Consider the following 25467-nt stretch of genomic DNA (forward strand, 5'->3'; position numbering starts at 1 on the left):
ATTGAATATGGGATTCTTGGTTGATCATTAAGGCTCTGAAATGTGTTAGTTTTTTGTACCTCTTAATGTATATTTGCATTTTCCATTGCACCTGATGGTAAGTGGAGCAGGGTCCAGTAGAATGTCGACTGACGACTGATCCCGGAACGCGACACGCTTACGTGTGCCACTATGGCCGGTTTTAACACCTTGTGTACAGTAGTCGCCAGGGGCTTTATTCTCATGCATGTTATTTTGACAGGGTTACAAGCACGTAACACACCGCGTCGCGTTGATATAGAAATATGCATACGGAATACCATTCCACGTTAATTTCACGAAAATGTAACACAACCGCGTTAAGAGTTTACATTTTCATAGACTATAAGGCCCCAGGCGGATACTAAATATAGAACCATCGCAAAAATAGACTTTTGTTTCAGATTATACCCATGCTTCATTCGGTGCCGTTAGAAGATGATATGCTGCTGTACTGGAGACGATGTAAGTTGCAAAATAACTTAGGCATCGAAAGAAGACAAAGTACTAGTGGCGAACGGTCCATATAACCCGATTTCTGTCAGCTTCCCTTTCCTAATTTATGTAAAATCTAATTATTAAAAAGCGTCGATAGACTAATTGGTAGTGGAACGGACCGCCGAGACGAACGTCCGCAGGGTCAAATTCCAAGGGCACACACCTCTGACTTTTCTAAAAAATTATGTGTGAACTCTTTGTTAATTATCGCTTGCTTTATCGGTGAAGGAAACATCGTGAGGAAACCTGCACACCTGAGAAGTTCTCTATGGGAATTTCGAAGGTGTGTGAAGTCTACCAAAGAAGACTGAAGGTGTGTGTGTGAAGGCCAGCCTGGTGGACTAAGGCCTAATCCCTTTCAGTAGTAAAAGAGGCTCGTGCCCAACAGCGGGACAGTATAATACAGGGCTGATGATGAATTATAATTACGAGTTGGAGACCTCATTCATGCATATTAGTACTTAAATGTTGTGTTATTTCCAACTCCTTATCTTTCTATTTGATTAATTTCGTCGCGGGATAATGACAAACTAGTTTTCCCTGAGACTCGCCGAGCTTCACTTCTCAGTGTTTGAAATGCGTGCCACTGCTGATCCTGGCTTACAGAAGTTGTCGTGGATGTGAGGGCGGGAAAGTCTCCTTATATGTTGTGTTCCCTTTCGCCACTGATAAATATACAGAATTCTTTACGGTTATATTATGACTAGCTTTTGTCTGAGGCTCTTCTTGCTTGTTTCCCGGGGTAATTATTTTACCGATATAAAAAGTAGGCTATAGTCAGGAGTGATGTAGCTTCGTTAGTTTAGTAGTTCCTGAGATTAGGGCATTGGAATAAACAACCTCTTTAGCTTTATATATTAATAATAATATATGAATAATCAAGGACATTTACTATAAAACATTTGAATATATTACGGCGGGACAACTTGGAGAATTTCGTGACGGCTCCCTTACATGTAAAATGTGAGAACCTTAATACACATACCTGGCTCACTTATACACTTATGTAAAAATTACATTGAAAATGTTACTAATTAAAATTATAAAAGGCCGTCAATGGAAAAGACAATAATTCTGGTTCCCCATTTATTTATTTTTCGGGATTAGAAATTTTCACTGAAAAGGACTTACAATCTTGTGATATATAATTAAATTTGCACATAAAATATAACGTAGATCATAGAACTTTGTAATAGTAAGCCAGTTATTTGTAGTATACAATCGTCCTTCAAGATTCGGCCAACATTTGATTTAATAATCCAACAAGCACTTCACAAATAGATCCTATTCCTAAGAAGTAACGCACATCATTTCCAGCGGACCCGTTGAACTGCGAACCGTTCACCGCCTTCAACGTAGACTGTAACAAATGCTTCTGCAGCGCTGATGCTGTCGCTTATTGCACGAAAATGGCTTGTCTTAAACAAGGTATGTTGATCAACTGATCTTAAATGCTTAGCCACGGACACCACACGACGTGATATTGGTTATTGTGGTAATTTACTACCCGTACTTTGAAATAATTACTCTCACACCAGTGATATTAAGGATTGTAGAGTTGTGTGTTGGAAGTTGGTAATGTATGGGAGTCACAACTCTAGCTATAATGAAACTCCAAAGATCTACTCAACTCAACTCTAGCTATAATGAAACTCCAAAGATGGCACTGAATATATTATGCATTTCAAAGCTCCAGAGTACGTTTAATACACAGTGGCGTACTTAGATGGTAATAAGAACAAATCGTAATACGTACTCATTGAACAAAGACGTTCGTTGCTTTTATACGGGAGGTATGGTGTGACACAGCGTTCTCGCACAACTACGCACGTGCACTTATATAGCTGCGCAAGTGTGTGTGTCCCGACAAGGATAATATCTATAATGATTTCATATGTTTACGCGAATATTAGTCATTAAAATTTAATCACTGTCCACCCCGTGACCACGAAGGCTGCAAAATTTTGTTGGGAGAAAATTATAATACAGAAACCGCGATAACGTCCGCATAATAGTTTTATTTCATGGATAATATCTGTTTGGTCATAGCGCTTTACTCCTAGGTTTTCCGTTATTGGATACATGGCGGTTATCTAGTAATTGGGTAAAAAGTGATTCAGGAACCCTTGCTTAAGTTATTATAGAAGAAATTAAAATAATTTCAAATCCCTGGCTGATAAAAAGACAATGGTCTTGGTAATTTAAATCATTAAATCTTGTTTCAGATGATCTAAAGAAGCGGAAGTTTGAAAACACAATAGAAGCATCAAATGATAACTAATTCTGACGAAGAAAATAAACATACAAACATTATTATGTATACTGCAAACATAATTTTGATAATCATACATTAGCGTAATAAAATGCTAACATCTATATATTAATACATGAAGATATAATGGTTGTACTTCTTATTATTCACATATTTAAGAGCACAGAGTGTAGATTTGTTATGATTAAAGTTCATAAAAAGAAGGAATACAAAAAAATAAAATGGACGTGTTATAAATCTATTTAATTCGACGACCTATTTTCGATCATTGGAAGACATCTAATAAAAATAAATTGTCCCAGAATTTCTTCTCTTTAAGTAAATAGAAAAAAAAAACTGTTTAGAAATATGAATAGTATAGTCTAATGTTTGTAGGAAATGCAATATTATGAATTGCTGTCTATATGTGGCAATATGATATTCTATAATGATTATTTAATCTATTAAATAAAATATTCAATTCATAAGCAGTCTGTATGAGAGTAAACCAGTCAGAATGATATTAGACTACAAAAATTGGTTACCATTAAACTCAAATTTATTATTTTTACATAGAGAACTAACTCTCCAAGCCACCACATTTCTTATAAAATGTCATGCCAACCTATGTGAAATATTAAAATTTGAACAACAACTAAGTGGAAAATTCATTATTTTTTTTCCAAGCCCTTTCTAAGCATGCTTAGTCACGTAATTACTGCTTTGTCGAGTTATTGATAATATGATAAATGTATTTTGTAAGGATATCACTATTTGACGTAAACACTTGAGCGGCAATGAGGAAACTTATTCAGAAATACAATTGAACATTACCAAACGCCCATTGATCACCTCCATATCGCGGTGGTATTGCGTGCACGGGAGGACTGCCGAGCCGAGGTCTCAGGTTCGACTATGAGGGCGGGCAAAGTGGTATTCAGTTCTCTTGCTCAGTATCAGCCCGGAATTTGGAATTGTGCCTAATATAGCATCTAATATAGCCGGCAAAAGCTGCGTGTTAAACCTCTGTCTTCCCCTGAAAAGGAAAGAGGCATATATTATTACTACAATCAAAGGAAATTATTCGACGCATTATATTTTAGGTTGATTCAGCGATAATTTTATACTCCCTGCTACGATTTGAATATGCTCGGAGGCCCCTGAGACTTCTTCACCCACAACAGTTTTAATTGGTATTGCTGTTTATAAGATATATATGTGTATGTATATAGTGTTTAGGGAATTAGTCAAACGTTTTTCATTTCTCCAGGCTGGCGTAAGGCTGGCGAACCCAATGTAACTATTTAGCAGCTTATCAAAGCTGAGCGGCCTAATAATCGACCAATCCAGCTCGGTTCGGCAGCATTCAGGAGACTAATCTAGGTCTTCTGGTCTAAATTAGCGCCTGCAGACAAAAGTCATCGATTAATGTGTGTTAGGAGAGATGGCATTCATCACAAAGACGTGGCTCTTGGTTGGCGGAGGCAAATAGCAATTTTTATAATTGAGAAATGCTACTGAATAAATTTTTGATGAGTAATCATTAATCACCAATTTATTATTTCTTATTTGTCCCTCGTTATCACGTTAATATAATTTACTATCTTAGCCAATATCATGTTTCTAAAAAAAACTGTTTATGACTAAGTTTTTATCATCGCGATAAAATATTCGTATAAATGCAACAAATTTTAATTTATTTCTTACTTTTATTAATTAGCAACTCGTAAGCATATTCCAAATTTATGTTACAATGGGACTTCAATTCGAGGGCGCAATTGACAATATCTCTGCAGCTCAGCTAGAGTTTATAAGCGATGTCATAAAAAATCTTGGATACACAGATGTTAAGGTAACGATCCTTGTATTAGGCAAAGCAGGTGATAACTTCGCAGCGAATGTTAAAAGAATTATCATACAAAACGGTAATGGAGAACTGCGAATGGTAGCAAAGTTTGCGCCTACACATGAGCTGGTTAGATCGTCAAATAAAACTGAATATGTATTTAAGAATGAGCACATTATGTACACGCAAGTTCTACCAAAATTCCAACAATTAGAAGAGCAAGCAAACGTGCCTAAAGAAGACAGGCTACGATTTCCAAAATGTTATGGAAGCTATACCAATGCTCCAAACGAACTGATCCTCCTAGAAGATCTTCAAGTACCAGGCTTCAGCATGTTGGATAGATTTAAGCCTTTACCAGACCAATGTATAAAGTCAGTGCTGAAGAATTTCGGGAAACTACATTCACTGTCATTCGCCTTGAGGTATAAGGATTTAGATGCATTTAATGAATACACGAACGCCCTCTACGACCCATGGGTTAACGTAGAGTTGGATTCACTTGGAGATTTAAAAAAACTCGTAACTGACATAGAAGATAAAGCAGTAATGGCCGCCGATGGAGAAAAAGCAAAGAGGTTACTGAAAGGATGCCTTTTTGATAATTTAGAAGAGACGATTGCAATGAAGAAGGATCTCCTGAAATCAAGACACTCCGTCATTGTGCAGGGTGATGCTTGGACGAACAATATTTTATTTAAATTCGATGTGAGTATCTTTTTAATTTATGATAAAGTGTTAATTGTGATTTAAGTAGTTTTCGAGGAAATATCGTCATGAAATTAATTTAATTGCGTTTAAAACTTACTTGTTGTTGTGTAAATAACTTCATATTTATTTAAAACATACGAGAGGACATTTTTCAATAACTTGGTGCCAACTAAGCAAATATTTTTAAACGTCGTGCGTCATATCATAATTTATTTATTTATAAGAATACCTACTACATTGTAGCTATAAAAACATTATAGAATACTTAAATACTAGCTAATTACAAGGCACAATTTATTTTACAGTCATGCATAACATTTCTAAAAAGTTATCCTTAATGAGAGTGGATACAGGAATTAAAAAAAATAAAACCGTCTTCAAAAACCACTAAAAACCAAAAAATAATTTAACATTACCTATGTACTGGTTACCAGTTTTGGAGTCGGTACCTAATATCAATCACACATTGTTTTTACATTTGTTCATGTATTTATCTATCTTAACTAGCAATTTTAATTACTAATGTTTAATTTTTTTAGGCACCGACTCCAAAATTGGTAACCAGTATATAGGTAATGCTAAATTACTTTTTGGTTTTTAGTGGTTTTCGAAGGCGGTTTTATTTTTTTTGTTAAAAAGTTTTTATTTTTTCCTTTTTTGTGTTAGTAATAATAATGAGACCAAATGGCGAACGCCCTTTCAAACATAAATAGAATTTACTGATCAGTCGATGCCTTTACGAGTAACTCCTTACTGTTAAGGAGTTGTACCTTCCATCATCAGCTCAGCTACATAAGATGGTGATTTTCATACGCAAGTACTTAAGTTACTTCATTACGAAAACGTAGGCCTATAAAATTTAAGAGTTGCACTCGATTTCTCCAGGATCCAATCATCAGATCCTGACTTGGTGACAGAAGTATCCGCTTTCGAACAAAAAAATAATTTTGAAAATTGGTTCACAAATGGCGAAGTAATCGCGTAACAAAAACACAAAAAAATAAAAATTTATATACAGTCGAGTCGAGAGTCCTTTTTAACCGACTTCAAAAAAAAGGAGGAGGTTATCAATTCGACGTGAATTTTTTTTTTTTTTTTTTGTATGTTTGTTACCTCAGAACTCGCTCATTTATGAACCGATTCGGAAAATTCTTATTTATTCGAAAGAATTTCTCTCCAGATTGGTCCCATAATTTTTTTTTCAAGATCGCTTCGGTAGTTTGGTTTTAAAATTAAAAAAACTAGAATAATTATGTCGTCCAAGAAAACGAAATCGCGAATTTAGCTTTCCTATGACGTATTTAGTTATGTTTTTGCATTGACTGTACTTCTCACATACTTATACATATAGCATAACATCTTTTCCCCGTGTCAGGGTTAGGCAGAGGCGTAACATTTCATCGCGATAGTCGTACTGTATGTGAAACATATCAGTTGTGTTTTTGGGTTGGGTTTAATTGACTCTACTTCTTACATACATACATATATGTATATAGAATCACACCTTTTCCCCTTTTTAGGGGTAGGCAGAGATGTAACACCACAGCGCAATAGTTATAGTATGATCGAAATATATCAGTTGTGTTTGTGCGTTAGGTTTCCTCGAATCTACTTCTTACATAAATATATATAGCATCACACCTTTTCCCCGTGTCAGGGGTAGGCAGAGGCGTATAATTTCATCGCGATAGTCGTACTGCGTGCGAAACACATTAGTTGTGTTTTCGCGTTGGGTTTAGTTGACTCCACTTTTTACATACATATATGTAGCATCACACCTTTTACCTTTTTCAGGGGCAGGCAGATGTGTTACACCACAGCGCGATAGTTGTACTGTGAGCCAAATATATCAGTTGTGTTTTTGCGTTAGGTTTGCTTGAATCTACTTCTTACATACATATATATAGCATCAGCAATTTTAATAAGGCACCGACTCCAAAATTGGTATCCAATATATACTTCTTACGTGAAATTATTTTTTGGTTTTGAGTGGTTTTTGAAGGCGGTTTAATTTTTTGTTAAAATTATTTTTATTTGAAGTCAGTTAAAAATTATAATAATAATAAAAATAAAATCTAGCTATGTTTCTGCTTAATTATACTTACCTAAATTTAATTCAATTATATATTTTGGCAACAGTTATACAAATAACTGTACACTTATACTGCATGAAAGAAGAAAATAATTTGACCGGTTTGATCAATTCGACATTTAATTTTTTATACATCTTGTTTTCGAACACAAATCAACAGATAACCACGTATTGTCTAACAATCATTATATAATTACATTTATCACTGCGATAATATAGTTTATGATAGGTGTATTAGCGATGCTTGCGATATTTATATACATTTCATAAATACGAAACGTATACAAGCGGGCTAGACATATGTACATACATACATACATACATAGTATAACGCCTCTATCCAATAGGGGTAAGCAGAGATTAAGGATTCCAACTTAGCACGATTCTGGCATCCCTCTCTCGCTTCCTCCACCTTCATCAATATTTTCATGCATTCCCGCCGGGTACTTTTGACCTGAACTTTACTAAAAATGTCAGATATCTGACATTTGAAGGTTCAGTGCGGTCGACCCCTACTGGCTCTTCCATCCACATTAGCCTTATTAGGCGCCTTATACTCTTTGTCAGTCTCCTATCATCCTCTTCAAATGCCCAAACCACTTTAGACGCGGACTAGACAGCGGGATACTATATGATAAAATTCGTTTAAATCGGGGTTATCAATTTTAATTTAAACTTTACTACCTTTATTATTAGTTGTTATTTTTGTATTATTTTCGTGGAATTTTTTCGAGAAACAACCACTAAAGATATTTTGCTATGCCATGCTATCAGGCGTTTATTACTTTCTTATATCGATGTCATAAATACGACGTACAAGGCACTTTGATTATGTCTTTCTGAGTGTCACTCTGGTGGTCTTAGAGTAGCGTTTATAGGCTATGAATTAGAAGATCCTTGATCCAAAATTCAAATCCCAGGTGGAGAAATACAGGTGCCGCGAGCACCTGGTGGAATTTAAATGCCACCATCCTCAATGCGGGTCTATTGATTCAATTGTTATTTGTCTCCCTTTAAAATAAACAAATTTATGTTTCAGGGAGACAGTCTCGAAGAGTCCGTGATGATAGACTACCAATTGTCCAAGCTGGAGAACCCGACATTTGACATCATGTACCTCATTTTCAACTGCACTGACCACGAGGATCGCCTTAAGAATTTCAATGACTGGATCGACTACTACCACACTGAGTTAGACAAAGCACTTCACAACCATGACCTTAAAGCCGAGCACGTGTATCCTAGAAACCAAATTGATAAAGACATGAAGAAACTTGGTAAAGGCATGTTGGGTGTCTGTGTGCTATCAGCATGGATAACGCTATTGCAACCTGATGACGCGGTGAAAGTAAAAGAAGCTTTGGAAACTAACCAATTCGAAGAACTTAATGAAATGACAAAATATAACGAAGAGTATATGTCGATGTTCAAAAAACGAGTGAACGGTCTTGCAGAAAGTTTTGAACATTTTGGATTTTTGTAGTTATTTTAGTTATTCGATTGTGTTTAAAATAATGTAGATATTTTACTTTAACAATTGAGTTCAGCAATTTAGTTGTAGCAACTATCAAATGATGGGATTCTGACTAGTTTTGAAACTTGGGTCTAGTTTCGAAGTAGATTTGAACTTAAAGCAGAAGCAAAAACTGTTAATTCTTAATTTTATCTATCACGAGTGGCGATAGCCTAGTTGATTGTGGAATAGATTGCCGAGACGAATGTCCACAAGTTCAAATCTTAAGGGCACACACCTCTGATTTATGAAAATAATCATTTGTATACTTTGTGAATTATCGCTTGCCTTAACGTTGAAGGAAACACCATGAGGTATCCTGCATTCCTGAGAAGTTTTCTACAGGGATTTTGAGGTTGCGTCAAATGTATCATTCCGCTCTAAGAAGGCCCGTGCCCAGCAGTGGGAAATTACATAATACAGGGTCGATATTCATTTATATACGCACTGCGTTGAACACAATTGCTCTACTGATTCTGCTATTGGCCACAAGTATCCGCCAAACATGAACGAAGTTTCGAGATTCTTATTTACTTAAAAGCTGCAAAGTTACCATAAGTAGGATGTATGAGGCGTGAAGCAGATCTTTTCGAGCAAGTACTGATGGCAGAAAAGATTGACTAAAATGCAGCAGCTCATTTAAAATGATTGTGGAGATGGTGTTTATATTATTCGTGCTATATTACTTCTGGGTACCGTAGGTCACTGCATATCCCAGGATAATATTTATCCCGGAAAAAAAATCACACGGGCGAGGCCGCAGGTATAAGCTAGTAATTTGTGTTAGTATTGTAAATAAGTTTCTAAAGATTTTTACACGTTGCCGAAGTAAATGCCTAAACCACTGAGTGTGTGCGAAAGAGAGATAATAATAAATAAGTACAGTAACGCCTTTATTTTATTTCTTAACACATACAAATAGTGCAACCACTTTCTGCCGTCCTATGATGTGATTGGGCCTAATTTTACTTCATATAACTAACTCTTAGATATCATTTAAATTATTATATGTATATATGTTTTAAATACATACATGCAATAATTAAAAAGTAAAAGATAGATAATAATAAGGCTCTTTAAAAATAATATCAAAATTATCATTATTTAATTTAATTAGCTGTTTAATTAACCCTATAAAAACAGTGGCACCTCCGGAAACAAACGGCGTTGCAGCAAAAACCTAGTTCATTAAAAACTTTGGTATTCACAATGAACTTTGACCATCTAACCAATGAACGCAAATTGATCAACAAGTACTGGTTGACATTGACGAGAGTCATGGACGACGCGCAGTTCCTGTTTGCTGTGATAGAGGACGGAGGCCGGCAGAGAGTCTAGCGTGGCCTGACGTCACTGTGCGCTAATATTTACAAAGTATTAATAAAACAATACTGTCCAAGTGTTATTTTTGATACCGTAATTACGAACTCTGTTGTGTTAGTGTTTGAGGTGTTTACAGGAAATCTACAAAGAAAAATAAGGTAGGTGTGGGATTTTTGGTGAGGCCAAATGCGAGCTAAGGTGCATAGAATGATAAAATTGAATGGAATTAGTTTTAGGATTTTTTCGCTGTATTTTGTGTTTTTTTCCTCGACATTTCGTTGACTGCAGCTGTCATGGTCACGGGGCGGAATGAGCGGTAGGTCGGCCGAAAGTCAAAGTTAAAATAATTTTTCTGTTGACGGTCGGATTTAGGAATGAGCTCATAATGTCTACAAGTCTGGCCGCCGGTCTTTTGACCTGTGACCATGAACGCTGCAAATTCTTCGAAAGGTAGAGTCGGGAGAACAATAAAATAAAAATCCGCGATAAAATCCTAAACTAGCTTTATTTCGATGTCTAACATTCGCGTAAGCAACAATCATTACGAAAACTTTGGTTATATGCCACTTTTACCTATATATATATACCTCGTTAAAGAATATCCATAATACATAACTGAGAAATGTCTACTTATCTCTACAAAATCTCAGGAACTACTGGTTCGAATTGAAAAATTATTTGAATGTTGGATAGCCCATTTAAATCGAGAAAGCTTATAGACTACATAACATCACGCTATGAATAATAGGAACGGAGCATGAATGAAAAATGTGGCAAAAACGGAAAACATCCTTTTTAGAGTACGCAACAAACATGTATGACGGACGGCTATCGAAGCTATCCTTTCAATAGAATGTTCCTAATTGCAAAAAAAAACGGATTCGCCCCTGTAGACGGAATAAAGCCCCTGACTAGTATATTATATTATTATGCATAGCATACATTACAACACTTACCCATATATAATATCGTCATATTGTTATTTTAATGTTCCAGTGCGCATGGCATAACATGTGTGATTGGTTTTATTTTATCTCCTACAATTTGTTAGTAACACTATAAATACGCGATATATTTTTGTGAAATATACCCAGAAAACTCCTGAGTTAATATCAGCTATTTTTTATTCGGAAAAATACTAATGAGACTTCAATTAATAACATAAACATTATCGGTGCGTCAAAACAAGAATAAAAAAAAAATAGCTAACGAATCTCATCTATAAAGAAAGATTTTCTTAAAAATAAATGAATATTTTTATTAATTTTATAATTTCATATTATATAGAAAGAAACAATGTTTTTATTATTGGGACAAACAGTTATAAGTTTAAATATAAAAAAATGTTCCAAATTTGATTATTGTGCCAACAATGAGAACCCTCATCCAGCTCCTTACTGCAGTTCAATCAATAATAATTGTGACTGGGTTTTTTCATCTAAAATGTCATACAAACTTATGCCTTTCATCTCTGAAGGGGTATTCAGAGGCGCAATTGGTAGACTCACTTTCCACCGTGCGTATTCCGTCCCATAATGTGATGGAGAACGAACCCATCGCCATATCGAACACAAATTCCAGACTCGTGGCTGATACTGAAGGAAAAAACCCAATATCAGTTTCTCTGACCCAGGGATTAAACCCATGACCTCGACACTACAGACGTAACGTAATAGAACTACGCCACCGAGGCAATTTGTTTTCATCATCATTATCAGTCATATAAAGTTCATTGTTGAACAAAGGCCAAAGATTTCCAGACGGACCTGTCGAAAGCAGCCTGCCAATTTGTTGTAAAAATATAATTGGAGTAATGAAGCCTATTGAATCATCCGCAACTAGGTTTTCATTTTTAAATAACACTACTGTGACTAACCTACAAAAAAGATCCTTATTTAGATAAGATAAGCCAATAAACCCATATAATATAACACTATGCAGTCTATTGAACCATTCCACAGACTGTGTTCAGTAATACTGATAATATAATCATTACTTCGTTATCATCTCGTTTTAACGATAAAAATACTTGAAAACACATCGATAATAAACATTCCGATAACTCCTCATCATGTTATAAGCTAGATTAAAATATCTTATACGATAATCAATGATAAAATAAAATAAATTAGCCGTTTATTCACTTCACGTTATTGCTTGATAATACAAACAACATGGCGCACAAGTTCGAAGGTGCGGTTGAAAACATAAGTGAAATACAACTAGGATACATAAGTGAAGTTATAGAGAAACAGGGTTACAAGGACAGTAAAGTAACTATTGAAGTGGTAGGTCAAGCCGGTGATAACTACGTCGCAAACGTAAAGAGAATAATCGTCCATGGCGATAATGCAGAATTTCGTATGATTGCTAAAATCGCACCACAGCTAGAATTAACCAGAAATTCAATGCACATTGAAAAACTATTTAGAAATGAGCATGTTATGTACACTAAGGTCCTGCCGAAATTCCAACAGTTGGAAGAACAAGCAGGTCTACCGAAAGAATCCAGGCTGAGGTTTGCAGAGTGCTACGGGTCCTTGACAGATGCCCCACATGAAGTGATACTTCTTGAAGACCTGCAAGTATCAGGCTTTGTAATGCTGGACAGATTCAAGTCACTGTCCGATGAATGCATCAAATCTGTGTTAAAAAACTTCGCAAGCCTACACTCGCTATCTTACGCATTGAAACATAAGGAAATGGAAACGTTTAATGCATTCAACAATGAACTCTATGACGCGTGGGTTAATATGGGCGACAATCCCATGACCCTGGCTTTCTTCAATCAGTTGGAAAGTACAGCTATTATGGTAGCGGATGGAGCAGAAAGAAAAAGATTATTGAAGGGATGTATAAGTCAATCAATAGAGCAGGGGCTTAAAGCGATAAAACAAGACGTTGGCTCAAAGTACTCAGTCATACAACAAGGAGACTCATGGACAAATAACATAATGTTCAAGTTTAATGTAAGTATCATAAGGTTAGCGATAAGTGTTAAAAGAGAATTAGTGTTAAATACGAATTTCGTCGGAACCGATTAACGGGTGACCTTCAAGCGTACGTCATTTTGATTTGATTTTCACTTTGATTGACAGGCATGGCGAGGTTCTAGCTGTGAGCCTCGACATAGCCAAGTCTTTTGATAAGGTCTGACACCGTGGTCTCCTTTTCGGTTGAAAGGTTTCGGTCGTAAGATTTTACGGCATACGGTTTACCTGATAACTTGTGTGCGTGGATTTCTGCATAGAATGCGCGGGCGTAGAATGCGCGTCGCCTTTGATGGTCACGCTTCGAAGCTTATAACCTCAATGCCAGGGTTCCACAAGGCTCGGTGATGTCGCCCTCCTTGTTTTTTCTGCATATCAATGATATGTTATCGCTTAGTAACATTAATTGTTATGCAGCATTCATTGTAGCATGATGAAGCATTTCAGTAAGCCGGCATGATTGTGTCGAATAAATAATGCAATACACTTTGCCTTATCAGCATAAAAAAGAAACAAGTTGTTTGTTAATTGATTGATAAATATAATTTAATAATAATATTAGTCCTGTATAATACTATCCCACTGTTGGGCAGGGGCTTTCTCTCCTACTAAGAGGGATTAAGCCTTAGTCCACCACGCTGGCCTAGTGCGGATTAATAATAGACTTTATATAACCTCAAAATTCTTATAGAGAATTTCTCAGGTATGCAGGGTTCCTTACGATATTCTCCTATACCGTTAAAGCAAGCGATAATTCACAAAGAATACAAAAATTAAAAAAGAGTCAAAGATGTGTGCCCTTAGGATTTGAACCTGCAGACATTCGTCTTGGCAGTCCGTTCCACACCCAACTAGGACATCGCAACTCGTGATAGATAAAGTTAAGAATGAACAGTTATTGCTTTTTATGAGTATGTAAATTAAAAGTCTTATAAGTCGCTCGCGTGATGATAAGCGCTATTATTGCAAATTAACAGATTGGTGCTGTACTACGGTCGACACCCAAACACAATATTCTGAGCATTGTATTTAAGTTCTTTTTATGTTTGAAAGAGCGTTTGCCATTTAGTCTTATGGGTATTACTAGCACAAAAAAGCAATGAATAAAAACATTTTAACAATAAATGAAACTGCCTTCAAAAACCACTAAAAAACAAAAAAGAATTTAACATTACAATTAAACATTAGTCATTAAAATTGCTAGTTAAGCTTAATAAATACACGAACAAAATTACGAAAACAATGTTTGATTGTTATTAGGCACCGACTCCGAATTTGATAACCAGTATATAGGTAATGTTAAATTATTTTTCGGTTTGTGGTTTTTAAAGGCAGCTTAATTTTCATATTAACGCCTTCAAATATGCTGGCTAACAAAACAGCATCTACACTATGGCTTGGTGATATTATTACATAAATTAACGATTCACCCAGAAGGCTCTCACAAGGTAAACATCACTTAGTGTTTAAAGTAAATTAATTAAAGACGCACTTACTCATCTAAATAGGCCCCAGCGGACCTTAGTCATAAGATTACGCAGAAATTTGATACACGACAACACCCTGATTTTTCGCGACTTTAATGCTGATATACATAATTTTATCGGATTAACGTTTAGCCCACTCATTGTGACAAATAGAAAAAAACGATTATAATCAAACAATTATAATCTAGATTATATTCAATATTGCGTCAGCTCACTTATTGATTTATAATGGATTCGGCAGAAACTTAACAATGATAATCACATTTCACAGAAATATTTTCCTATTACGCCTTAAAGCAGCCCGTTGCCGTGTCAAGCGCAAAATAAACTTTGATTTTTTCGAATCTATTTACACATACAACTTTTGCTAGCCTTGTTATGATATATTCCCCGATAATTTTTTTTTTATATATTTACCAGAATGGCGTGCTCCAACAATCCATCATGATAGACTACCAGGTGTCCAAAGAAAGCAGTCCTGTCTGCGACATCATGTACCTCCTCTTCAACTGCACGGATTATAAGACTCTAAAACTCTTTTTCAACGACTGGATCGACTACTACCACTCTGCATTAGACCGAGCCCTCTACAATTACGGTCTAAAATCCAGCTACGTGTATCCTAGAGACAAATTAGATGCTGACATTAGAAGATATGGTAGAGTCATGTTTGGTACATCAGTCATCATATCTAGTGTGATTGTAGTCAAGCCTGAAGCTGCGTTGCAAGTCAAAGAAGCTATGGAAAAGGCACAAACCATGGAGGCACTTCATCAAACAGAAGATTTAGATCCAGAATATCGTCAGATGTTTAAGCAGAGATTAGAAGGAGTTATAGACAGTTATTTGGAGTTTGGCTTGTTGCAATTGTAGTGTGATGTATAAATTAGGTTAGACGTTTGCTTAACATTAACAATGATTTGAATGTGACGATACTGGAGCATTTTAATATAAAAGTTGTTTTATAATAAAAAAAAGTTTCGTCATTCTTATTTTAATCCTATAACGACAAAGTAAATTTTGCGGACCTACTAAAATAAGAATTCTCAATTATTATTAATTTAAATTTCCACTCCTAATTAGGCTATCGCTGCTGTAACGCTACAGTGCTTGCACAATATTACTTGAAGCCAAAGATATACCCATATACATTCATCAGAGAGATAGGCTTACATAGGCAGAGGTGCAACCAGCACAACTACTTGTCGCTAAGGGTATTCAATCGCAAGAAGTTATGGGGTGATAGTCTAGTCATATAAAAATAGACAAAACTGTAATTTAAATACAATTAAAAAATAAATCACATTTGCATTAGGTTTACTTTGCAAAGGAGTAGGATGTTTTTTGTAGCCTACGAGTTTTAGTAATTCATTCCTAAAGCAATGAAAATAATTTGGCTATCTTATCTACCAAAATTATTGATATGTAAAAATACTTTACGTAAATGTTTTTATGTCGTACAATAATATTATCTTTTATAGTGATGACTAAGCTTTTTTTAAGCAACGACAACCTTCCATTTTCCACAGAGCTGAAGAGTGTGGTTATAATAAATACTTGTTCCAAAATCTAAACAGACATCTTATTATTGAAGCACCCAGTCTATCACAAAAGTTTTTCGAAGACGCTGTACGGTTATTCTTTATTTACAATTTTTTTTTATAATTTATTTATTACGACTCTGGAGACTAGTCCATTAAGCCCGTCCTCCATATAAATTTTCAAATTATTGCACGCGACTTATTTATACCGCAATCTATTAAATTACAATAAAGCGCGTAAATTTTTAATGACTTAATATTTATGTAGGCCTACGTGTACCATTACTAATATTATAAATCCGAATGTTGCGAAGATGTATGGTTTTTTCGAAATTTATATGAAGAATACATAGAAAACACTAAATTGATTTCACACGTCATCTATACAGCATGGCCCTGATTATCAGATCACAGGATACTTTCATTATGGAGCTGTACAGTGTACACACCTATTCCGAAATAGAAGGAAAGACTTCTACACGTAAATTGTAATCAAAAATCCCAATATTCAAGGCAAATAAATATCGAACCATTTTTTTAAGCCATAGTTACAGTAGTAATTGCATTTATAGAATGACTAAGCGAATAATACGATATGACGTCAAACATAATTGACACATTCTTATACAACAGCCATTATGCGACTAATACGAGTAGCGATAGTCCTACGCGCACACTGAATCAAAGAACGAAATCATCCCATTTATTGACACACATACACTTCAGAGCGTAAGCAATGGTACTAAGAGTAGTACACAGAACTATCATTATGCGAAGAGTCAATGCTGGTAGAAATGTCAAGTGGCGATTCATTAGTTCAGGATAAGGAATTGGCGAAAAATCCACGGCCACTAGACCTGACTTCTACAATATTGTGGTCTATACTCACGCTTTTTATTCGTGATTGCGCAACTCATGTCCCAATGAATACAGTTTACATACCTACACTTAAAAAAAACTTCATTATGACATTGTCATTGTGATGATGCAAGAAAAATACCTTAGCCATCCTTATAAATATTATCATCAACTAATTACAATCTTGTGCTTTATGATCACGGCTTTTAATGCCTAAATGCGCAACGCATGCCCTAATGAATACAGTAAAACTGAAGCTTTGTTTGTTTGTACGCGCTAATCTCAGGAAGTACTGATTCGAATTAAATAAAATATTTTTGTGTCGGATAGCCCGTTTATCGAGGAAGGCTATATAACATCACGCTATGACTAATAGGAGCGGAGCATCAATAAAAAATTGTGCAAAAACTGGGAGAATCTATTCTTTTTCACAACCTTCATTCCGTGCTCAGCGTGAACATAATGTATGAGGGAATATTTCCTCTTAAAAAAATCTAATAAATATGTCATAAATCAATCAAATCATGTCCACCACCGCATTTGTTTACTTATCTAAATGCGATAAACTCAAAAACTACCCAACGGCTTTTGATGATATTTGGTATTAACACAAAATTGGTATTAAATAAATCTGCGTTTATTTCTATTAGTACTTTTCAAAAGTGGCAGTGAGCAGAGTACATAGCTCGCAGAACTGATGGTCGATGGGGCAAGAAGGTTCTGGATTGGCAACCACGAACTGGTAAGCAGAGCGTCGGAGGTCCACCCACGAGGTGGACAGATGACCTCATAAAAGACTCAAGGGGTTGCTGGATGCGGGCCGCTTACAATAGGGCGATCTAGAAATCTTTGGGGGAGGCCCATGTGCAGCAGTGAACATCCTGTAGCTGATGATGAAGATAACTTTTTAGAATTTTGTTTATTTGTTTAAATTACACAGATTACAAAATTTTTGAAAACATCCTGTTTAATTTATATAAGAGTTTTAGAACTAAATGACTTAATCGTTAGGTAATCAATTTAATATCTGTCAATATGCAAAAATACCAAATCATTCTGTACTTATAACAAGATTATCAGATACGCGATAAATGTTCTATATAAAATGTTACATAGCTAATCGACTGTCATTGAAGGCTCTTTGCGACGACAACATGGGACTCCAATTCGAAGGTGCAATTGACAATATTAGTGAACCTCAGTTGGCTTTCATACGTGATGTCTTAGAAAAAAGAGGTTACAAAGACACAAAAGTGACATTTGAAGCAGTTGGACAAGCAGGGGATAACTACGTCGCCAATGTTAAAAGAATTGTGGTTCGAAACGAAAATGGGGTATTTAAAATGATAGCGAAAATTGCGCCACAACAAGAGTTTTTAAGAAATGCCGTGGAAACGGATCAGGTTTTTAAAAATGAACTCATTATGTATAAATTGGTTCTACCTAAATTTCAACAACTGGAAGAACAAGCAGACCTGTTGAAGGAAGACAGGTTGAGGTTTGCGGAATGCTACGGTGCTTCAATGGCAGCGCCTCACGAAGTAATCCTTCTGGAAGATATGAATGAACCAGGCTTCATCATGTTGGATAGATTTAAGCCCTTATCCGATGAATGCATCAGATCAGTGCTGAGGAATTTGGCTCTTTTACACTCCCTTTCCTACGCCCTAAAATATAAAGAATTGGACGTTTTCAATGAATACAAAAATAGCTTGTTTGATATGTGGGGTAATCTACTGGACAAACCACTTACAAAAACGCACTTTGGCAATATGCAAAACACGTTCATGAAAATTGTAGATGGAGACCATAGGAAGAGGATTATAAAAGACAGCATTATCCAAGGGATCACGCTATGCACAAAGTTTGCGAAACAAGACGAAGGCTCCAAATATTCCGTCATCCAGCAGGGCGACTCGTGGATAAACAACATATTGTTCAGATTTGATGTAAGTATTGATATTGGTTTAAATACGAACATTATTATTATTAAAAATTGAGAACTATAGGGCTACAGAGAACAAGACACATAAGTTTCTCGAAAGTCCCTCATAGTTAATGATACCCACTTAGCAAGTGATAGTATCTTAATGGAGGGTCATGATTTCGTGTATATAAAAGTTTAGTTCTTTTTCTTTTCAAAATGAACATGTAAGCCGTCGAGCAAGCTTGGTATTTCATGTATAATGGTCATTTCGTCGTTGAGCGAAGTTAAAGTAGTGTTCTCTTCAAAGAGGGCAATATATATTTTCAATATGCCATGCATTTATAATGTTCATGGGCAGTTGAAACTAGTCCACCGACAATTTGGAAAATAAAAACAGTAATATTTTTATTGCTTCGTTGCGAAGATATTAATATAAGCTAATATTCACTGTAAGACAACTAAAAAAAAAATAAAGATAAGGCAGGTAGCTCAGAGGAGGGCGCGGAGTATTAACCGCAGAGATGTGAAAAATAAGTTTAGTAAAAGTATTTAAATACAAAATGAAAATGCATTGTTACTTTAGTATTTAAAATAGAAATACATAATAGTTTTAAATCAAAGTTTTTAAATACAAAATCCAAAATACGTAATTTCAAAATAGGCTTTCCAAATAAAATACCTTGTACCATGGATATATATGTACTACGTACTAGATTTGGCGTTCCGAATATTCACTGTGTTCAACTGAATTCAACTGCAATCCATTCAAAAGAGTTTAGTATGGTCAATATTGACAGCTTGTGGTATAAGAACTCGAGTCTAAGCGTGGACCTGACATTGAACCTGGATTTGAATAAAGAATATTAGTCAAATAAGTAAAATTATTTGTTGTTCAAGTGAATAAATAGGTTATAACAGTGACGTTTTGGTTGCCATTTTAGTGAAGATTTGGAACAAAAGTTTATATGGACGTTTGTGTCCATAGAATATATGTCAATGCCTTGTACTTATTCAACTGATTTTAATACTAGTGTTTGTTCAAAGAGTTCATCTTTCATGTTAAGTCGTAATCATTGCACCGAATGAAAATAGTCGTTCAGCAGGTTCAGAACTTGGAAAGCATGTATTATATTTAAGGAATAGTTTTTTTACATATGGGCATCGGTTCAAGGATTCTAAAGCATTGTCTTTATCACTTAAATATTGTAGTGTTTCCAGATCTAATGTAGTCATCGCCATTGACCTCAAAATTGTTTGACGAGCAATGTTGGCATAATATTGTTCATGGTGACAATGGTGACAACATTAAGGATCGTAATCAGCGCGATCATAAATAAAATAATTTTTAATATTAAGAATTAAAAATTAAAACAATGAATTAAAAATGTAACAAAACTATTTTGTATCTTACAAATACAAAATATTTTTATAAAGTATTTCAAAATAAAATGCTAAAATCATTTCGAAAAAAGTAAATAAAATGCTAAAAACATTTCGAAAAATACATATATTTCAAATAATTCACATCTCTGGTTAACCGTGTGAAATCGGCATAGGTGTAGTGACTGTAGCGGGCGATAGCGCTTTAACTAGCATTCTAAACTATGGTAACTGCCTTTGCTATGGAGGGAAGTGGACAATTAACATTTCCAACTCCTTCCTATCTTTCTATTTGATTAATTTCATTGCGGGATAATAACAAATTAGTTTTTCCCTGAGATTCACCGAGCTTCACCGCTCGGTGTTATAAAATGCGTGCCAATGCTGATCCTGGCTTATAGGAGTTGTAGTGGCGGGTGTGAGGGCGGGAAAGTCTCTATGGTAACTGCCTCGGTGGCATAGTTGTATTACGAGAGCAGTAAGGATAGGGCAAGTAATTTTGGGTTTTTCCTGTTCATTATCAATCAGGAATCTGAAAGTTATAGCCGATATTGCTATAGTCTCACCACTTATCACATCATGGGGAGTAATACAAAATCATAAATATACAGGACTAAAATTGCATGCGTAAGTCGCGGCTCCTTCGCGTGGTGGCGTGGCGCTTCGTCGCGGGTAGACGTGCACGCGTGCGTGTGGATATAACTTCCAGAAAAATGTCTAGATTAGTCGTTACCCGTGCAATACGCGGCGCACTGTTTTCATGCAGCTCCTGTCAATTTACATTAGTTACCACGCGTTTACTCTGGTCGACGCCTAATAAACGAAATACTAAAACGTTATTTATCTAAGGACGGAGCATTGCTGTGATAACAAGTCTGTTTCATAGCTTTGTTTTTCTGACAGCTTGCTGTTTGTTCAGCTTTGTTTATCTGACAGCCAACTAAATTCAAGTTGTATCTCAATATTAGCCAATCACAACGGCCCTATGTCCACGCACTGCGAGCGCTGCCATGCCCTCAGCACTGAGAAATCACAGCAATGCTCCGTCCTTAGATAAATAACGTTTATGAATAAGGAGGTAAGTCCTTACATATGAAATTGTCGTTTTATCATCCTGGCCACTTTGATTTGAAATATCTCCTGTATTAAGAATTCCAAATTTAAATTTATAAACGCATTTAACTGGTACAGTTGAGTTTCGGCAAAAAAGTCATTCATTTGTTTTTCCTGATTAGTTTTTCTTTGGCGTCTTTAATGTTGCGCAATGGACTAAATGAAAAAACGCTATATTTGCGAGTATAAGTTCCACCGTGGCACCAGTGCTGCAGAAACAGCTCGAAGGATTAACGATGAGTGCGGTGTGATTCTCGCCCCCATGGTTTTTTTGTTTTGTGTGCATTCTTTGATTAATTCATTATATTTTATAACAAAACGACTTTTTATTCCTCCCATACAAAACGCCAATTTTATATGTAAGGACCTAAAATTTATGTCACTCGTGGCACGTCACACTAAAAACTTTATCAGAGCTTCCTATTTTAGATGTAGCGGAAGTCGGCATTTTACTACTCGTATAAGAAAACGTGCTACAAAATACATTTTCAGAATTCGCAAAATTATAAAGCTAAAGATCTATTTATACTATATAAAATGTTTTTCACATTTCAGGGAGACTCGCTGCAAGAATCCGTGTTGATAGACTACCAGATGTCAAAAGTATCAAACCCTTGTTGTGATATATTGTACATGCTCTTAACCTGCACAGACCATAAGTCTCGATTGAATCATTTCCATGATTGGATTGAATTTTATCATTCTGAATTGGACAAGGCACTTGCCAATCACGGTCTTAAGGCCAATTACGTGTACCCTAGAGACCAACTTGATGCTGACTTAAAGAGATATGCTAAAGTCATGTTCGGTTTAGCAGTTATTGTAGCTCACAGCCTAGCTAAGAAAAATGAGGATGCCGCGAAAATGAAGGAAATTATGAAGGAAGAGGTTGACGCTGATACCCTAAACGAATTGTTACAAATCGATGACGAAACCACGCAAATTCTTAAAAGGAGATTAGAAGGGCTTGTAGATAGTTTATTGAAATTTGGATTATTGTAGAGTATATGTAAAAACTAATTTAATTAAGGAGGGTCGTGTTTGTTAATTTATTACTTGAACGTGTTTTGTATTAGCCTGTGTAAGTAGTGTGTTTAGGCCGTTTAGTCGGGAAATATTGGATCAGAAAGAAGCCCAATTTAGTATATTTTGTGCTTGTGGCATAACCACCATTTCATATGGGTGTGGTTAATTTACTTCCATTTGTTTCTTTTTATATTGCATTACAATACGACTAAGTGCTATGTGTATTTTATTTTGACATTCATTAATGATATGAAAACGATAGCTTTTAATAACTCATACATTAAAATATTTAATTATTAATACAATTCCTCTATTTATAAATTTTCATTATCAGCTCCTAGAATTAGAATTTAGACTCTACAATATAGTCGATTGCAATACAATGTAACAAGACTTCAAAAAAATAATAATTCTCTTAGCACTGTCAAAGCTTTTTGAAAGGCTCGTGCATATTAAACTGTATCCTTATATTCATAACATTATTATACCCCAACATGATTTTTTAAAAGGTAGATCAACTATTATAAACCTACTTATTTTTTCTACTTATTTGAAAACATGGACAAACATTTGCAAACCGGGACCATCTATATAGACTTTCACGAAGCCTTTGACAGGGTTAACTACAAACTTTTGTTCAATAAAATTGCTTTTAATGGCATAAGGGGCAACTTGTTTCGCTGGTTTGTGTCATATGTTACCAATAGGTGTCAAAAAGTAGTAGTCTATAGGCGTAGTTCTCAATATGTACAGGTTACTACTCCATGTACTCGGTCCACTTCTTTTCACAATATTTACATTAGATATAACGACGCTTATAGTTGCTTCCACAATTCTTTTCTTAGCAATAATGCCGCCCATTGTATACCATAGATTTAAGAAAATGTATTAATGTTGTTTGTGTGTTTCTTTTTAACAATAGTTACAATAAAGAGTATTTCCACGCTTGAGAGGAAATCATATCTAAGCGACAAATATACCGAAAATAATAAAAAAAAAACTTTATTTTTCTGCGTCAATTGTCAATTGTTGGTTTTGTAGGTCTAGCACAATTTTAATATCATTAGACTATATCTTATAAAATAAAAAGTTGAATTGTTATGAATTTTCATATTAAAATCAACACTTTAAAGCACTTTACTCCAAAATTTACTGTTTTTCGTTTAGATATGATTGCCTTTCAAGTGTTAATTTGTATTTGTACTTGCTTTTTCTCTTATACGCCGATGACCTCACATTTTCAATATGAATTGCAAACGATTGCACACTCCTGCAAAAAGATTTAGATCGCTTCTCAGCCTACTGCTTAAACATCAAACTTTTTTTGAGTGTAACAAAATGTAATTTTATGAGCTTCTCTAAAAATGTTTGCCCATAGCTTATAATTACTCTCTATGTAATGAAAGCTTAAAAAAGTTGATGTTGTGCGGGATTTGGGTATCGTACTGAACGTTAAACTGCATCTGGATCCACACATTGACAAAATAGTTGATAATGCTTAACGCATACATGGATTTGCTATGCGAACTTTTAATGATGTTAGAAAGCATTTACTCTTCTTTACTTATAATTCTAACTTATACGATCCCAGCTGGAGTATGCGTGTGCTATGTGAAATCCCTTTTATAGCAAATATACTGAACAATGCGAGGGGGTTCAACTTAGGTTCCTCAAAACTCTCAACTATAAATATTACCGTGGCGGTTGCCATATTAAATGCTACTAGAAAAATTAAATATTTTGTCTTTTATAAAAGAGGAATTCTTCTTCAAATTATGGTTTTATATCGTTTATGTCAAAATAAGTTTGACTGTACAGATCTACAAAAAAAACTGCGCTTCATTGTTCCAAGAAAAGTGCATCGAAGGGAGGTGCGTGCGGGCCAGCTGTTTACAATCGGGTCATACCCCACAAACTGTCCCCGTGCATGTGTAACTGTTATAATGAACAATTCTTAGATGTGGCTATATTTGTAGATAATGCATATCATTTTAAATGCTGTATCAAAGGAATACTAAATAACTCACCACATCAGATTAAAATAGTAGCACAATTTTGTATTTTCGCTACGCTACATCATGAGATATCATTTTTTCGATAAATTAGTGAGTACATATTAAATATTTATGTTATTAACATGTGTTCTATTTAATTAAATACAAATTGTGTAATTGTTTGTTGTCCCAAACATAAAAAAATAAAAAGGATCAAAATAAATTTAAGTGGTATAGGCTAGTACGACCAATGTTTCACAGTTTAACAAAAAATAAAACCGAGTTCAAAAACTAGTCCAACTTTTTTAAATATGCGTGAAGATTATAAATGTAATGTAATCTTGTCATTCGTGTTCGTATATTTTGGCACAATTGTTTTGGAGTCTGTACTAGATTTTAACTGAACATCGTTAAGTCGGTTAATTACTTGTTTTTTTTTAATGATTGTCTTAACGATTTAACAAAATCTTACTTATAACTAAGAATGATCGTGAAAATGTTTAGATGTTTGTTAGAAATAAATACAACTTAACCGCTGAACGGATTCAGATGGAGTTTGGTACATAATAAAGGCTATTTTTTATCCCGGATATTTGCTCCCTTAGAAAGTATTTTAATTTTTAATTAGATTTTTTCGTAGATTGCATCATGGATCTCTCGCAAAAGGAATAATTTTTCCCCGTGTTGTAACATTTTTCATTGATGCTCCGCTCCTACTGGTCATAGCGTGATGTTATATACTAATACGCGACTGAGGCACTGGTCTCTCAATTATCACAAATACGAAATTAAACGCCATCCATATACGAGTCGAATGTTTTTGGGACATTCTCATGGACAGAGCATAATAGCACTTACGTAATTCTGCTTCATAGAAAAATACAGAATAGCTAAAGATT

General features: G+C 35.1%; 2 protein-coding genes across 2 annotated transcripts; both read left to right on the top strand.

Annotated features, from left to right (window-relative positions):
- Window positions 1–4464: 4464 nt before the first annotated feature.
- On the top strand, window positions 4465–16303 carry LOC115447734. The gene is made up of 5 exons (XM_037436310.1): window positions 4465–5321; window positions 8456–8895; window positions 10389–10410; window positions 12385–13221; window positions 15150–16303. The coding sequence occupies exons 1-5, from the start codon at window positions 4521–4523 to the stop codon at window positions 15600–15602; spliced, it is 2553 nt and encodes an 850-aa protein (XP_037292207.1). The 5' UTR covers window positions 4465–4520; the 3' UTR covers window positions 15603–16303.
- LOC115447725 lies at window positions 10195–23777 on the top strand. The gene is made up of 3 exons (XM_037447746.1): window positions 10195–10410; window positions 18265–19077; window positions 22104–23777. The coding sequence occupies exons 2-3, from the start codon at window positions 18283–18285 to the stop codon at window positions 22548–22550; spliced, it is 1242 nt and encodes a 413-aa protein (XP_037303643.1). The 5' UTR covers window positions 10195–10410; window positions 18265–18282; the 3' UTR covers window positions 22551–23777.
- The last annotated feature ends 1690 nt before the right edge of the window (window positions 23778–25467 follow it).

The sequence above is a fragment of the Manduca sexta genome, chromosome 7 (assembly GCF_014839805.1).
Source record: "Manduca sexta isolate Smith_Timp_Sample1 chromosome 7, JHU_Msex_v1.0, whole genome shotgun sequence".
NCBI lineage: Eukaryota > Metazoa > Arthropoda > Insecta > Lepidoptera > Sphingidae > Manduca > Manduca sexta.

Coding starts and splice junctions, on each gene's coding strand:
- LOC115447734 (XM_037436310.1), top strand. CDS start 4,521: ATGGGACTTCAATTCGAGGGCGCAATTGACAATATCTCTGCAGCTCAG. Junction 8,896..10,388: donor TTTGAACATTTTGGATTTTT/GTAGTTATTTTA, acceptor AGGTGTTTACAG/GAAATCTACAAAGAAAAATA. Junction 10,411..12,384: donor AATCTACAAAGAAAAATAAG/GTAGGTGTGGGA, acceptor AAAATAAATTAG/CCGTTTATTCACTTCACGTT.
- LOC115447725 (XM_037447746.1), top strand. CDS start 18,283: ATGGGACTCCAATTCGAAGGTGCAATTGACAATATTAGTGAACCTCAG. Junction 19,078..22,103: donor ACATATTGTTCAGATTTGAT/GTAAGTATTGAT, acceptor TTCACATTTCAG/GGAGACTCGCTGCAAGAATC.